We start from the raw sequence: 16,411 nt of genomic DNA, 5'->3' as shown, positions 1-16,411 counted from the left end.
TAAGTCAGTGTGTTATCAATCACTTGAAAAAGTAAATCAAGTCTTCTGTTTCAGTTTTGTTGCTCTCATTTTTCTTCCTCCTCATTCCCTCTACCTTCATTATATCAATAGTCCATCTTTATCTCTACATAAATTTACATAACTAAGAATTATGAATACTCCAGATCATAGAAGTTGTGTATTTATTCACTCACTTGTGATTATTCACAGATATCTCCTATGAGCTAAACACCATTCTCAGCACTTGGAATTATTACTTTTTTTTCCTATGAAAATATGGTAGATGTTTTTTAAAAAGTTCTGTGCTGGCAGTGAGCATAAGTAAGTATTCTATGGATGTATTTTAGAAAGTCCAAAATTACTTTTGTTCTTAGAATTCTGGAACAATGTAAAAAAAAAAATCCCAATGGATTTGAAATCATCTTAACTTCACCCGAAGTTTAAGGGTGTTTTAAATCAGCATGCTGGTTTCATAAAAAAACTATAAGTTTGTATAATAGAAAAAAGGTCAGTTTGTGTCATTCATATTTTTGCAAATTTAGATCCCTGTCACACGATAGCTTAAATGCTTTAAATGATAAAGAATTCATATTACAAAGAAAATACCTTAAGGGAATAACAACTTACTGTCTTTTCTCAGTACCTTTTTCAAGAGACTGCAAACCTATTGCACAAATTAAAAAAGGAGCTCCCACAGAATCCATGCTTCTCCCTGCATCTTCCCTATCATTATTCTTTCCACTCTTTCCAATATCCTCAGGTACATGATCACAAGTAATATCAAAGCAGGTCTCATAACCATTAAGAAACTTCTGATTGGGCTTCCCTGGTGGCGCAGTGGTTGAGAGTCCACCTGCCGATGCAAGGGACGTGGGTTCGTGCCCCGGTCTGGGAAGATCCCACATGCCGTGGAGCGGCTGGGCCCGTGAGCCATGGCCGCTGGGCTTGCACGTCCGGAGCCTGTGCTCCGCAACGGGAGAGGCCACAACAGTGAGAGACCCGCGTACCGCAAAAAAAAAAAAAAAAAAAAAGAATAAAACTGACGGTATTATATGAAGTATTTCCCAGAATTCAAAATATTCACTATGGCCTCAAAGTTGTACCACAGGAAGCAGCTTTCTGACTCCCAAATCCTATATCCTGACTTTTTCATCCATGATCACTGTCCTCCAGCCATGTGGGCTAATTTTAGTTCCTAAACCACACCAAGTTTTTCCTCCATTCAGGGCCCTTGCAATCTGCTGTTACCTATAATGAGAGAGGTCTTCCCTTCAATCTTTTCATGGCTGAATTTTTTTAATACTCTTATTATCTCAACTTCTTATCCATTACTCAGAGTGGCCTTTCCTGAGTATTCTATCTAAAACAATTTTTTCTTTTCTCCATCATAGCACACCTTTTAGTTATTCAGCATTTACCACAATTTGAAATTTGTTTGTTTACTATCTGCCTGTCCCTAGACTGCAATGTCTAAGAGGATTAAGATGTCTGTATTTCTTCCTGTTTTATCTCCAGTCCCTAGTACAGTGCCAAACAAGTATTAGAATGCAATACCTATTTATTTATGGCAGAAAGGCAGGAAGCCTTCATAGGAAATGTGTCTTCCTTCATAGGAAGGAGGAAATTTGTCTACTTTACATTTATTTTCATTCTGCATTTAACATAGTGCTTGAAAGCTCAACAAGAGTCAAATAATATCCCATGTTAGCCAGTTTCAAGGGGAAAATGGACAGAATCACATGGATATGTGGATTTAAAAAATGATTGAGTGTAAAATATCTATCTGGTTACACAAATTTACTTAGATCAGAGGCAATAAGTGAAACAAATCAATATATATGTAGGATATTGTCTATAAGAATATATATAAAAGTATGGTTATAATATATGATATATATAATGTAGTATTATGTTTTTAAAAGCATGTCTTTATTCTAAAATATACATTCCACAAGTACAAGGACTGTGTTTGCCTTGTTCAATGCTATAGCTTCTACATGTTGCATAGTGCCAGGAACACAGTCACTGGGGATTAAACAAAATGTGATTCACAAGATAGCAATTCAGAAGGACACTACTGAGGTCACGTGAGTCAGAGTGTATAACTGTTATCTTGAAACTTCTGCTTTATGTACATCTTCATTTTTCTGAAATATTTCATTGATACTTAAACATCTATTAAGAATGTGCTTGGGAGATTACTTATAGTCTGAAGTCAAGGAGAAGGCAGGTGCCTAGAAGGGTGATTAATTGGAAAGGGCAGAAGAAAACCTCCAAGTGTGATGGAAACAAATATATATTGGAAACTAATATATGTATGTATATATACATATGGGTGGTGGTGATACTGGTGTACACATTTGGAAAAGATTTTATCTAACTCTACACTTAAACACTCAACAGTTATTGAATCTAAATTATGTCCTTATTTAGGAAAATATTTGTTAGGAAAAAAGTCTCTCTGCTATGTGGTGAATAAATCAGAAGGTAGCAAAGCTGGCATCAGAAAGGTACTTTAGGTGGCTGATGCAGTAACCTAGGTGACAGAGGATGTTGGATTTCACTCTATTATCAGATCCATAAGGCACACACAAAAAATGAAGACTCAGTTATGACCTTGAATAGAAAAATATCAGTTCTCTCTTTTTTGCATATAGTTAAAGAAGCTGTCTTCAGAAAGAAGTCCCATGTGTCACCACATATTTTATTGTTATTGGGACCTAATCCACACGTGTTAGGAATTTTATCAAGTTTTTAGTATTGATCTAAAATGAATGAACAGTATAGTCATTCCAGAAACTTATGGACCTTTATCCAATTTTCTCATCTTATACAAATTAAGACAGGGGACTAGAGAATTACTGAATTTTTATTAAGAAACCCCTCTCCTGTACTTTACCCAAATTTAGCGTTTAACAGGGGTGGAGAGACTATTTGTGTCTCTAGGAATATCCCCAGGAAATAAATAATGACCCTGAGGTAGTAACAAAAACAACATGTAAGAGAAGTTTACTATGTGCCATGTACTATGTATTATGTCAAGTGCTACTCAAAAGTAGCTTTTGAAGAATTATTATCTTCCTTTTTTTATATGAAGATACTAAGGATGAATGCAGTTAATAAATTTACTGAGGGCCATCAAGTAGTAAATGTCAAGGGCAGAAATATGAATCCTGGTCAAGTATGGCTCCATAGCTTATGCTCTTAAGGACTACACGATTCTGTAGGATTTGTTTGTTTTTTTTTGTTTTGGTCACCAGCCATATATGCTGAACTTAGAGTGAGGTACTATGGAAAAGATTCTTTTTTCCCTTTTTTTAACATTTATTTATTTATTTATATTTTTTGGGCTGTGTTGGATCTTCATTGCTGAGCATGGGCTTTCTCTAGTTGCGGCGAGCGGGGGCTACTCTTCATTGCGGTGTGCAGGCTTCTCATTGTGGTGGCTTGTCTTTGTTGCATAGCACAGGTTCTAGGCCCATGTGCTTCAGTAGTTGCGGCACGTGGGCTCAATAGTTGTAGCTCGCGGGCTCTAGAGCACAGGCTCAGTAGTTGTGGCACATGGGCTTAGTTGCTCCGCGGCATGTGGGATATTCTCGGACCAGGGCTCGAACCCGTGTCCCCTGCATTGGCAGGCGGATTCTTAACCACTGTGCCACCAGGGAAGTACCTTTTTTTCCTTTTTTAAGAGAAGATAAATTTCAGGGAAAAGGAGATGCAGTTTTTATTATTTAATTAAACAGTAATTATTGAACATTTATTAGGAGCAAGACACTTCTCTAAAAGCCTGGAGTATAACAGTGGAAGAAACAGCATCTCTGCTCTCATTAATCCTGGATTCTAGCTGAAGAAGACCGAAAATAATAAATCGGTAAGCTACATAATAAAAAATTTTCTACTTAATTACTGAAGACTAAGGAAAAGTAAAACACAGAAGAGAATAAGTGGAATTGTGAGTATAGGGTTGAGGGACATTTGCAGTATTACATTGAGTAATCAGTGTAGGCACTGAGAAGGCAATATTTGAGCAAAGATTTGAAGAAGGTGAATTAACTAGTGGATATCAGGAAGAAATGAATTGCACGGGTAACGTAATATTAAATATACTTTCCCCATTGTTATCATAACTGATGTCCCAGCACTGAGAAAAATAAGTGAGAAGTGTTATATTCTCATTTAACACAAATGTGGTAGGCGGCCAAGAAGAGGCAGAACTTGCTAGAGAAGGCAAGAAACCAGTCCTGGGTTCTTTTTCCTTCACCCACTTTGGGGCTGTAAAATAGGAGTCTAAGGATTCAATAAGAAAGCAGTTCTTATGGAAAAAGTTTATTGGCCTAAGTGTAGAAAGAACAGTGCAGTTTCATATCCCCTCCTCACAGTGATACATGTTCCACCTCTACCTCAAGGCAACTAGAAAACAAAGTCAAGAAACCCACTCATTGATGTCTACCATTTAGGGGAGACTAACAGGGGTAATTGCTATCTCTACCCAAAACAGAAAACTTACATATCTGCTTCTTAATGCTGTTTGAACACAGGGTAGATAGAGAATTCTTAGCAAAATTTGGCCTGTGGTCTCTAATTTAAGCAGTCCAAATGACTAATGTAGCCTGATTTTTTCCTGGAAAAGTCTAAAGGTGATAGGCTGGCTTGAACAATCCCAATAGTGAATCTGAGTGAGAAAAGGACCTTCACTTTCTGAAGGCGACAAGCAATTTTCCTGAGTTTGTTTTTCATTCATTCATTCCTCCTGAGCTAAATGGATGCCAGAAAAACAGTCTATTTGGCAAGAAAATGCTAGTAGAAGGTCAGGGTAGACGTGTCTTTAGAGTGGAGCTGAGGGCCTGTCATAAAACATCAAGCCCTCATACAGCATGACCCATGTCAGGGAACAGTGCAATTCTAAAGGTCCCCAGGAGGAGGAAGGAGGAAGAGGGTTAGCTCCACAGAATCCATCCAACCCCCCATGAAAGAATGACTAAACATTTAGGCGTTTTTCACCCAGAGAACAATAAGATCTTTCCGCAAAGGTAACTGCCCTTCCTCCCTCCACTCTAATCTTGAAAAAGCCAAAAGCAGCATAATAAAAAGAGAAGAGGAGCCTAACAAAAAAATGAAGAAATAGTGTCAGGCAGGCAGCAGAAATCTTAGGTCAGGGCTGATCAGAGAACAGAAAAAAATTTAAAGTGAGTGAGAGTTTGAAGGATCAATTTAGATGAGACTTTAATACCTGAAAATGAGATCATTATAAACTGTAAAATGAATGGAAAATTCATTGCTTTTACGTTAGGTATTGTCCAGGTGTGGGGAAGAGAGATTCAATAGATGACATTTAAAGAGAATCATAATTTCTAGACCATAGCTATCTATATCCAGCATTTTCAATAAATCAGTTACTGGAAAATTCAGGCATATTTTAAGTATCATTTCATAATAGAAGGCATAAAATTAAAGATTTTTAAATTAATAACATTTAAACATGGCTGTATTTCTGTTATTCACTCTCCACATTTTTAGGGGTGAACATTACATACTACAATATACCAATATCAATTAAATGTCTTACAGATATAAAACAAATGGTGCTTATAGGGTTAAGGGACTTCCCAAAGATAATTTAGTTAAAAATTATACCATACACAAAAATAAACTCCAAATGGATTAAAGACCTAAATGTAAGACCAGATACTATAAAACTCTTAGAGGAAAACATAGGCAGAGCACTCTGACATAAGTTGCAGCAATATCTTTTTCGATCCATCTCCTAGAGTAATGAAAATAAAAACAAAAATAAACAAATGGGACCTAATGAAACTCAAAAACTTTTGCACAACAAAGGAAACCACAAACAAAATGAAAAGACAACCTACAGAATGGGAGAAAATATTTGCTAATGATGCGAACGACAAGGGATTAATCTCTAAAATATACAAACAGCTCATGCCGCTCAAAATCAAAAAAACAAACAACGCAATAAAAAAAGCGGACAGAAGACCTAAATAGACATTTTTCCAAAGAAGTCATATAGATGGCCAAGAGGCACATGAAAAATTCTCAACATCGCCAATTATTAGAGAAATGCAAATCAAAACCATCAATACAATGAGATATCACCTCACACCGGTCAGAATGGCCATCATCAAAAAATCAACAAACAATAAATGATCTAGAGGGTGTGGAGAAAAGGGAACCTTCCCACACTGTTGGTGGGAATGTAAATTGGTGCGGCCACTATGGAGAACAGTATGGAGGTTCCTAAAAACTAAAAACAGAACTACCTTATGATCTAGCAATCCTACTCCTGGGCATGTATCTGGAAAAAACATGGTTTGAAAGGATATGTGCACCCCCGTGTTCACTGCAGCACTGTTTACAATAGCCAAGACACAGAAGCAACTTAAATGTCCATTGACAGATGAATGGATAAAGAAGATGTGGTACATACATACAACGGAATATTACTCAGCCATTAAAAAAATGAAATAATGGTATTTATAGCAACATATATGGACTTGGAGATTATCATACTAAGCAAAGTAAATCAGACAAAGACAAATATCATATGCTATTACTTATATGCAGAATCTAAAAACAAATGATACAAATGAACTTATTTACAAAAAACAGACTTAGAGAACAAAGTTATGGCTACTAGGGGGGAAGGGTGGGGGGAGGGATAGATAGGGAGTTTGGGATTGACACACACACACTGCTATATTTAAAATAGATAACCCAACAAGGACCTACTGCATGGCACAGGGAACTCTGCTCAATATTCTATAATAACCTAAATGGGAAAAGAATTTGAAGAAGAATAGATACTTACATATGTATAACTAAATCACTTTGCTGTACACCTAAAACTAACATAACATTGTTAATCAATGATACTCCAATATAAAACAAAATAAAAAGTAAAAAATAAAATAAAATAATGAAAAATTTACCCGGATGTAGAATAAACTAAAAGTGTCTAAATTTTTATAATTTCTAATAATTTGATTAATAAAGTATGGGTTTATGAAGGTTATGAAGTAATTATTTAAATAATTTAAGTAATTAATTAAATAATTTGTTGTGGAATTTAATGAAGAATAATCAATTTCAAATGTACACTTTTTTAAAATTCAACAATTTTTTTCTGAAAATTGTTGAATTTTAAAATTTAAGAATTAATTTTAAAATTAAGAATTAATTTTAAAATAAAGAATGCCTATTTTTATTAATAAAGTTAAGTTAAAAGAAGGTAATTTAGTTAAATGATAATTTTTACCTGGAATCACTGAGATGTTGTTATTGACTTTAAAAATTATCACTTTAAATTTTCCCTCTAAGAAATACTAAGGAAAATTACTTTTCTATTAAAAACAGGAAATATCTGAATACTACCTCAGATTTAAAATAACTTGTTTGTTCTTTCTTTTGGAATAATTTAAGAAGAATATATATTTACTCAATCTCTTTAATATAATGGGAAAAGTATTCTTTTCTGAGATTAAAAAGGGCATTACCCAAAGCTGCAGATTTGTGTGTATGTGTATGAGTATAGGACACTTTGCTTTTAGAATGATGATTACTTGAAAGGAACTAAATGCACACTTGCTAATTCTAAGAATAAGATGAAGGGGGATACTGGAAGACAATAGGTAAAATAGATTTAAAAAAAAACAGTTGATAATTTATTAGCATATAATTACTAGCATCTATTCTCTTGCTGAAAGATTATAATTTATCAATATTGAAAAGTCACTGCGGGAGTTCCCTGGTAGCCTAACAGTTAGGATTCCAAGCTTTCACTGCAGTGACCCGGGTTCAATCCCTGGTCGGGGAACTGAGATCCCACAAGGTGTCGGGTCTCCTTCTGTACACATTTTTATAGGTCATACACGGTGCATTTTGCATGTAATTCTAAAATCCCCAAAATATTCACTGTATTTTTCTTATCGTATTATATCCAAGTCTGAAATTAACTGACGTTCACAACTGGTATTTATATTTAAGATGGTCATGTGTTTTTTCCCCGTTTGATTGTAGTTGACTATTTATATTGGATTGACAAAGAATCAGACATGTCTCAGTTGGAGGTGGTGGTAGGAAAACAGATCTACTTTTATGCATATATAACTTGAAGACGTACTGGATGGGGGTGAGTGGAGCAAAAGCCCATCAACTGGCCATTGGTTAGTAAATTTAGTTTGTGTTAAAATAATGTCATAAGTGATGTGTTACTTTATTTAATTATCCTTAATATAGTTCTTGTCTATTACATAATTTTTTAAATAGTAAAGAAAAATAGTTTTCAGAACATTAAAAAAATTTTCACCACCTTTCTTCCCCGAAAATACCATTCACTTTTCAAGTGACAACCTCTTCAACCGAGGGCAAAAAATCCAGCAAAGACTATTATAACCAAGAAAAGAATGTTGAAATATTAAAACTGATCAATTAGATGACTGTAGATCAGTTTCAGCTAGTTTGTGGATCTCACTCAGTTTCTCTAGCCTATGCTTTCATCAAGTTAGAAAGCTGATATATTCTCTCATAGCACCGTATGACTTTCCTGTGTAGCATTTACCTGAGTTAAAACTTAATAATTATTCGTATATTGGTTTGATCATTGCCTGCCACCCCATGAGATTGCAAACTCCATGATGGCGGACATCAAGACTTTTGCCCCATAAGTATATACCCAGTTCCTAGAACAGACCTGGCTGCAATACTATTCCTTTAATGAATTAAGAATTAATTCATTTCTATAGTTTATATCTAGAGTTTTTTCCCTCACTTATGGTATTTCAAATGTGTTTTCAAAAGCAGTTTATATAAAGGGACTGTTAACCTGCACAAAAGATCATAAATAAGAGTAAGTCATTTATTTCTTCCTACCAAGATAACACTGAAAAGTTATATTCAGTTTGTTTTGGCCATTTTATTTAAATATGCCTAAATAAATTACAGAACTTGATATTTATCTGTCTCACCACATAAACTTTGGTTCTACTACTATACTTGAGTTCATGGCAGGGTTTCAATTATTACAAAGGACCTTTGCTTAAAAAGCATTCTTTATTTTCCTCACTATGTTATTTGGTATTCAGATGGTTTTCTTTATGAATTGGTGGAGAATGAAATATCAGCACTATTTACTTAGCATTTACATGGTACTTTATAGAGTTCCATAATGATTTTTATAATAATATAGAATTATTACCAGATTTTGCCCTCTTATTTCATAATACAGTGGGGATTAATATGATTTTGAGTTAAATTTTATCTAAGCTACGAATGTATAACTTAAAAGGAGGTTTTTATTTCCTTTTAAAAGATGTGTATTCTCTAGAATATGGAAGAAATGAATAGCAAATAACTTTCCCAGTAAAGCCTTTTACACCTCAAAACAATCCAAGTATTTTCTTACTTTTACGAAGAAAAAGGGTGACTATTGTTGAGTGGTGTGGGGTATTGCACTAGGAATATGGCTGGGGAAGTCTCAACCCTTGCTCTACAACCAACATTCAAGAAGACTTGGACAAGGGGCTTCCCTGGTGGCGCAGTGGTTGGGAGTCCGCCTGTCGATGCAGGGGACACGGGTTCATGCCCCAGTCCGGGAGGATCCCACATGCCGCGGAGCAGCTGGGCCCGTGAGCCATGGCCGCTGAGCCTGCGCGTCCGGAGCCTGTGCTCCGCAACAGGAGAGGCCACAACAGTGAGAGGCCCACGTACCACACACACACAAAAAAAAGAATATTTGGACAATCTAAAATGTTATCTTCCTTATCTAACTTACAAAGCTATAGAGAGAATAAAAGTGTGCACGAAAACATTCTCAGAAAAAAAAATAAAGCCTTAATTTGTAGAAAGTGTAACTTTTTATTCCTCTAGAAATTAAAACTTAAGCACTTTGATATTAAGTTTTCACGTGCCACAGTTAATCGAGCTGTTGCTCGTTTGACTGAGGTGATTAAAAAGGTCAACTTTAAATATCTATATATTGAAGATAGAGCTATCCAGATATTGAAACAGTAACATAATTTCTACTTTAATATTCAGAATGGTTGCCTCAATATAGAATTTCTGTAGGAAAACTATGGGACAACATTAAGCAAATTATCCTATAAATTTTCTCAGTGGAGGACAAATTCTCTTCTTTGAAAATGGGATGACAAGCAGTAGTTAAATTTCTGGGTCATGACTGAATTGCAGATTAAACTATGCTTTATTTATACATAACCATTAAGAAAATATACTTTCTTAATGTATTTTTCCCCAGGGACTAAATAATATCATTTAACATGTTATTAAACTCATGAAACAACTGAAGAGTGGTTTATTTCTAAGCATATCTGTTTAGAGCTTTCAATCAAAATTGTGAGGTAAATTTAGAAATGGAGTGACTGATGGGACTGAGGACCTCAAACCACACTACTATATGGATTCAACATTTTAATTTATTCAGTGGGCTGATTGGATGCAAGGTATCTATTCTAACTTCTATTATATGAAGGTGAAATCAGATAATTATAAAAACTAAAATTGACTGGTAACTTAATAATCTAGTCTAGTTACTACCCTTATGAGCAAACAGTACTGATGAAATGAAACTGATCAAAAAATTCAGAAGGAATAAAACAAAACAGAAAACACAAAATTCAGAAGTCATTAGTGACAAATCTAAAATATAATCAGTTATCATTATCTTGTATATATACATTTTACAATATTTTTTCAGAGAACAACTCCAAATCATTTTTTATTTATACAGAAAAAGTGTATTTAGCAAAAGATACACTGAGATCAGAGTGGCTATGGCCCAAGAGACAAGGGAGGGAGGTGAAAGGCCTTCTGAGATCCTGCTATGGGAGAAGGGGTCTGGAGCAAAGTGGTGAAAAGTACTGGGTTAAGTGCTGAGTTGCGGGGGAGGGGCACTACAGAAGGCAGAGAGCTCCAGCTGCATCAACACTGTTGGCAGGTCATGAGTGGAACTCACAGTGACTCGCTGCAAACTATGGGGGGGCGGGAGGGGGGCGGGTCGATTAGTGCTGCTGACTGGAGTGAGAAACATGTCCTGGTTCCTGGAAAGCACCCACCAAGGGACCCAGAAAGGAACCCCAGGATGGTGGGAAGTATATATAAATGTATACACCTATCATTATAGGACTCTATTTCTATCCACATACATAATTATCATTATTTGATGTTACTTCTAATTATCTGTTGCCTTTAAACAAGTCATTTAATCTCTCTATAATCTTGGTTTCCAAGTCTGTCGAATGTGGTTGACAACAACTATGTCGCAGATTTTAGTAAAAATTGTGTGTGTGTGTATATATGTTATGTATAATATAATTATATTTTATGCATTTAAAATATATAACTTTTGTATATGTTAATTAAAATCTATTATATGTTAATATTTATATATTTAAAAAATTTGATTCAGTGTATGTATATACATGACACAAGTAGATTGGAAAATCTGAAAATATTGTATTGTGACTATCTGGTTTCTGACTTTGAAGATGTCACATGGATCTCTTCTAACCCAGTAGCAGAGGATGAATTCTTTCTTTCACATTTACCTGGATAGGTAATGTGCCTATCCCAAATGAAATCCTGAATTTTTAAATTGTTCTGATACCTGGGTGGTCAAACAATTCCTGAACTGCACTAATTTTAACTTTTTACCAATCTTCTGTGATCACTGAATTCAGCAGAAGTACTTTGGATGACCATGTAGGGGAGGAAAAATAATTTTCCTTCTACTCTTCTAGGTTCTCGGTTGAGACATCCTTGTAATAAAAAGATTCACAAGAGGAAAAGAAAAAAAAACAGAAAAGTAACAACATGTATATTTCCTGTATACATGGGAGATACCCAGAAAGCTGAGTAAGTCCTTCAAATGGCCCAAGCCATCATCTTAAATACCATCTCCAGCTAAAGACAAAAGATGTTGGGAGGAGGGGAAGCCAGTTATGGGAGGTTATTAAGTAAAGCACAGTCAACAAGGGGACGGTTGTTAGGCAGATTTAAGCCCCTGCCTTCACCATTGGTAAGTTTCTAGGTATTTAGGCAAACTCTTCTTTCTGGTACAGGGAGGGAGACACCCTTAAACATGGAGATTTCCATTATAAATGTGAATGCCTCTTACAAAAGGGTAACTTCCACTCAGTTTTAAGCTTCACCTGTATCTGCTGTTTCTTAAAAATAATCAGCCTTAAATAATCCTTATGCCAAAGAGGCATATTTTGTGTTGGCAAATTCTGCTCCCCTTCAACAAGTATATGTCATTCCAATAAAGCCTACTTGTACTTAAGCTGTGGAAAGTCTGCCTTGGAATGACTACGAAGTTATGATGGTGAGAAGCAGCCACAGCCCTAGTAAAATAATATTTACAACAAAGATAAAGTCTCTAAAGTCAGTCTTAACATTCTTCCAGTTTGAGCACAAATCCTTGATATGAAGCAAATTTTAAAATACGGAGAACAGAGACCTCTACCACTAAATATTCTGTAATTCAATCATTTTGAGATTAGGTATTCTAAACTGAGTCTAGGATATCAGAGACACGTAACGAATTTAAATTAAAAGCTAATTTTTAAATTCCTGCCTACAATCCAGATATTTTGTCTAGAGGGTAGTGGGCAGCTGGATCCTGGGAAATACTGGGTGATAAATATTTTTCTTTTTTTTTCCAGATAGATGTTTGCCTCAGCGTAGACTATTTGAAATGTTATGTCTATAAGCAATTAAATACGCTGAGGAAGTGATTTCATTTTTCTTTTTCTAATAAAACCAAGTGGAGAATTTGGAAGGATAGTAAATAACAAGCTTGTATGGTTCAAGAATCATACAAGTTTAGCAAGTTTCCCAGACCATTTCTATGATAGCATTGTATATAAGATATGTGACAGTTTAGATAGTTTTGAGTTTAAGAAATTAACTATCCCACATATAAGAAGAGATATTAGCTATTAACATCCTCACTTCAATGCTTCATATTCCTCTTTGTTTTACTTTTGTAGAGACACAAACTAATGAATTTAGTCATTTTAATGAGAGTGAAAAATATTCTTTGGAGTTATGTAAATGAAAAGTCATTTAAATGTTTCTTTTTTTAAAAAAAATTCCCTTCAAGTTTCTAGGTAGTTCTACTACCACTGTTTACCCAAAAAGCCTTTTTCAAACTGCTCCCAGAATCCCACATTTTTCTAGTCACTTATCTTTCTTCAAGATCAGCTTCAGAGATCAAAGCTCCTATTTTCATCCAGCTCTATTCAGCCATTCAAATGGCTTTTTTTTTTAAATGGGATTGCAGCAAACTGAAACTCTGATCACATTCTCTGCACCAAACTGCAATGACTCCATTCTGTTATTACTGAGAAAATGTGAATATCCTCCTATTGGAGAGTTTATATGACACATAACTCCCATTATTTAGAGCTGTTTAAAAAGCTCATCTAAGCTACTATGATAAGTGAAAATTAAAATGTATCACTAAGTATTACTTTTTATATGATAATTGGAAAAGAAAAGGTGGGACTGTTGCAATAAGAAGACATCTTAATATGATAGTATTAGGAAAAATAATAAAATTGCACATTTTAGGTTAAAATAAGACCATTGGAGTAAAATATATAAAAATATTCTCATCTATTCAGTTATAAAGTTGTTTACTAAGATGGATGTAAGTGTGTAAGAAGGAAAGACATATTTCCCTATGTCTTGACTAGATTTTAATCCACAGGTTTCATAAATGGTAAGAACATGAGAATGATATTTCCTATCAACAAGTAACTATAAATTCTCTAATATCTGAAACAAATTAAGAGTTACATACAACATTAAATAGTAAAATATGTGTGCAAATTTTAATTAAAAGAACTGTTTTTCCAGTATTCCACTAAAATGTATTACACATAAACCATTTCCAGTAAAAAGCCTTCTTCTAAGAAAACTACTTAATCTTACACTCTTAAAGAAAATATATTCTATTTTTATAGTAAAGCAGGGAGGTATGAAAAGTGCTGGTAGAATTAAGCAGGCCCCTCTCTCTGCTTGGAAACTCCAAAGACTCCAAAGAGAGACTTTCACTCCTTTTTTGCTTGGGTCTCTTTTTTACTGAAATCTGTACCTCCTCATTACCTACCCTAGAGAATGGAGGACCAGTGAAGTTAACTAGAAATTTTCAATAAAATAAAATAATCTTTTAACCCCCATCCCTTTTATCTCCCGTTGTTACAACTACTACATAAGAGTGTCAACTCCCAGGAAAACCTTAGGGCAATGGCTTGATTTCTTCTATAGCTAGTTTTTCTTTCTTTCTTTCTTTTTGAGCAGATTTGGGGTAATATTTTTACAGCTTTATTTCAAAGTGACAGTATAGAAGAGTGCAAGTAATATAAGTACAATGGACCTCTGGAAATCCTGATGGTACGTGTTGGGCAGGGGGGTTGTTTTGGTGGGTGGATAAATGATGAACTATATGTGAAGGGATAGTTCTTTGATACCTTTGGTGCAGGGAAGTTCAAAAAAATTTAGGTGCAAAACACTTCGCAACACACACCTGCTCAGGATTTTGGGAAATCCACCACCCCCTTTTCCCATCTTTTCTATTCAGTGCAACAAGGCTCTAAGACATTAATGCATAACTTCTCAATTTTGGCATCACATTCACCTGGCTCAGCATATTTTTCAACACTGCAGCAAAGCCAACTCTTTTCCAGACATATATCCCTCCATGCACTGATTAACTACATTCTCTACCCCATGCCCAGCAATGCCCCTCCTATCTCAAGGAGGGGTTAGGGATAATCAGAGCAGGGTCCCCAGATGTCACTAGTGCTCTTCGGCTCCATCGGCCTTCTGTCTATACTATAACGATGTCCTGTGTAGATGTAAAGTTGTCCCGTGGGGTTAGACAAGCCTCGTTCCATTTGGCCCTGACAGGACTGCTGTCCCTGGTGCTGAACCCTGTTAGCCCACCAGGGAGTCTGCTGCCAAGTCAATGGGGCTGGATAGAAAACCTGGCTGGCTGATCTTAAGAATGCCCAGGTGCAGGAGCAAGCAATACTTTGGATACAGGAACAGAACCCATCCACACACACACACACACACACACACACACACACACACACACACACACACACACACGTCTCCCGGGTGTGCGCCAGGACCCCATTTGCAGTTTTCTCCTCCAGACCCGCACCCAAACGCCTCCAACATGGCCTCAAATGCCGGCATGTATCAGCACAGCCCACCTAGACATCAGACTGCAGTACTGTCAAAATGCTACTCCCCAAACACAAAGTCTTTATGACGTTAGCATATCCATTCTAAAACAAATAAAGAAAATCCAATAAATTAATAAATAAATGAAAGTGACCTTTCTCTTTCCTCCCTCCTTTTTCCCGCCCCAAATATTCACATTCCCCTAAATTACAAAGCCCCAAATCCTATAAGAGTCTTTTAAATCTGGGTGGTCTCCCGAGTTCCTCTGTCCCCACCCCTTCCCCCAACCTCTCTGAAACAAAACGACGCCGGAAAGGGCATATCTTACCCCGGGTAGAGCGATAGCAGGAGCAGAATCCACACCGTCATTTTCTGTGAAAATACAGGAGTCGAGTAGACTGAGCTTCCTGTGCTCCATGTATTTGTCGAACTCATCGCTTTTTTTTTTTTTTTTCTCCCCTGCCTCTAGCCTCTAGGTTGCAGAAGAATCCCTCCCCTTTGTATTATTATTATGCTTATGAACTGATGGTGGCTCCCCCCACCTGCCTCTAGTAGGTCCCGTCACTGGGGAGCTGTATTGCTAGCAGCTTCGGGAATTAATATTCAGGGGGCAGAAATAAGATCAGCACAAACGCTTGCAGATACCATCAAAGCGTCAGCTCAGGGAGCATCTTCCAAGTCCCGGGGAATAATATAATTGAGGCAGGGGGAGGGTACAGGGAGAGACGCACAGGAGACAAATAAGGGAAAGGGAAACGCATGCACACTCGTACACATACTCATGCCCCCCACGCTCACACATACTCCTCCAGGTCCATCAATTGAGGTTTGTTTATTTGATTTGTTTTGATTTTTCTTTTAGAGGGCAGCAGGTGTGTGTGTGTGTGTGTGTGTGTGTGTGTGTGTGTGTGTGTGTGTGTGTGTGTGTGTGTGTGTGTGTGTGTGTGTGTGTGTTTAAAAGAAATGCACGAGTCTCTGCGTGAGTTAACTATCACGCAGATTAACTATGAGGTCAAAGTGGAAGCAATGCGCGCTGCTGCAGCAGGAATTAACACATGCGTGGTGTCTTTCCAGCGCCTTTTAACCCTTTATTGCCCACAAAAGTATGCAAGGACGGGCTTTCACGGGGACCAGAGGTGCTTAGGAAGACCATATACTATATCACCAACGACAGAAGGGTTCT

The 16,411-nt window shown here is 36.3% G+C and overlaps 1 protein-coding gene across 4 annotated transcripts in view; it reads right to left on the bottom strand.

Annotated features, from left to right (window-relative positions):
* GABRG2 (gamma-aminobutyric acid type A receptor subunit gamma2) overlaps positions 1–15,663 on the bottom strand; it is a gene marked incomplete at both ends in the record, with an annotated part of 120,700 nt that extends 105,037 nt beyond the window's left edge. For all 4 annotated transcript variants that reach the window (XM_082651964.1, XM_082651965.1, XM_082651966.1 and 1 more), the window contains one exon: positions 15,557–15,663. In XM_082651964.1, the coding sequence (XP_082508090.1) occupies positions 15,557–15,663 (107 nt within the window). The remainder of the gene's footprint in view (positions 1–15,556) is intronic.
* Between the last annotated feature and the right edge of the window lie 748 nt (positions 15,664–16,411).

Source organism: Grampus griseus, assembly GCF_964374135.1.
Source record: "Grampus griseus genome assembly, chromosome: 3".
Taxonomy (NCBI): Eukaryota; Metazoa; Chordata; class Mammalia; order Artiodactyla; family Delphinidae; genus Grampus; species Grampus griseus.
This window is presented reverse-complemented; position numbering and strand designations above follow the sequence as displayed.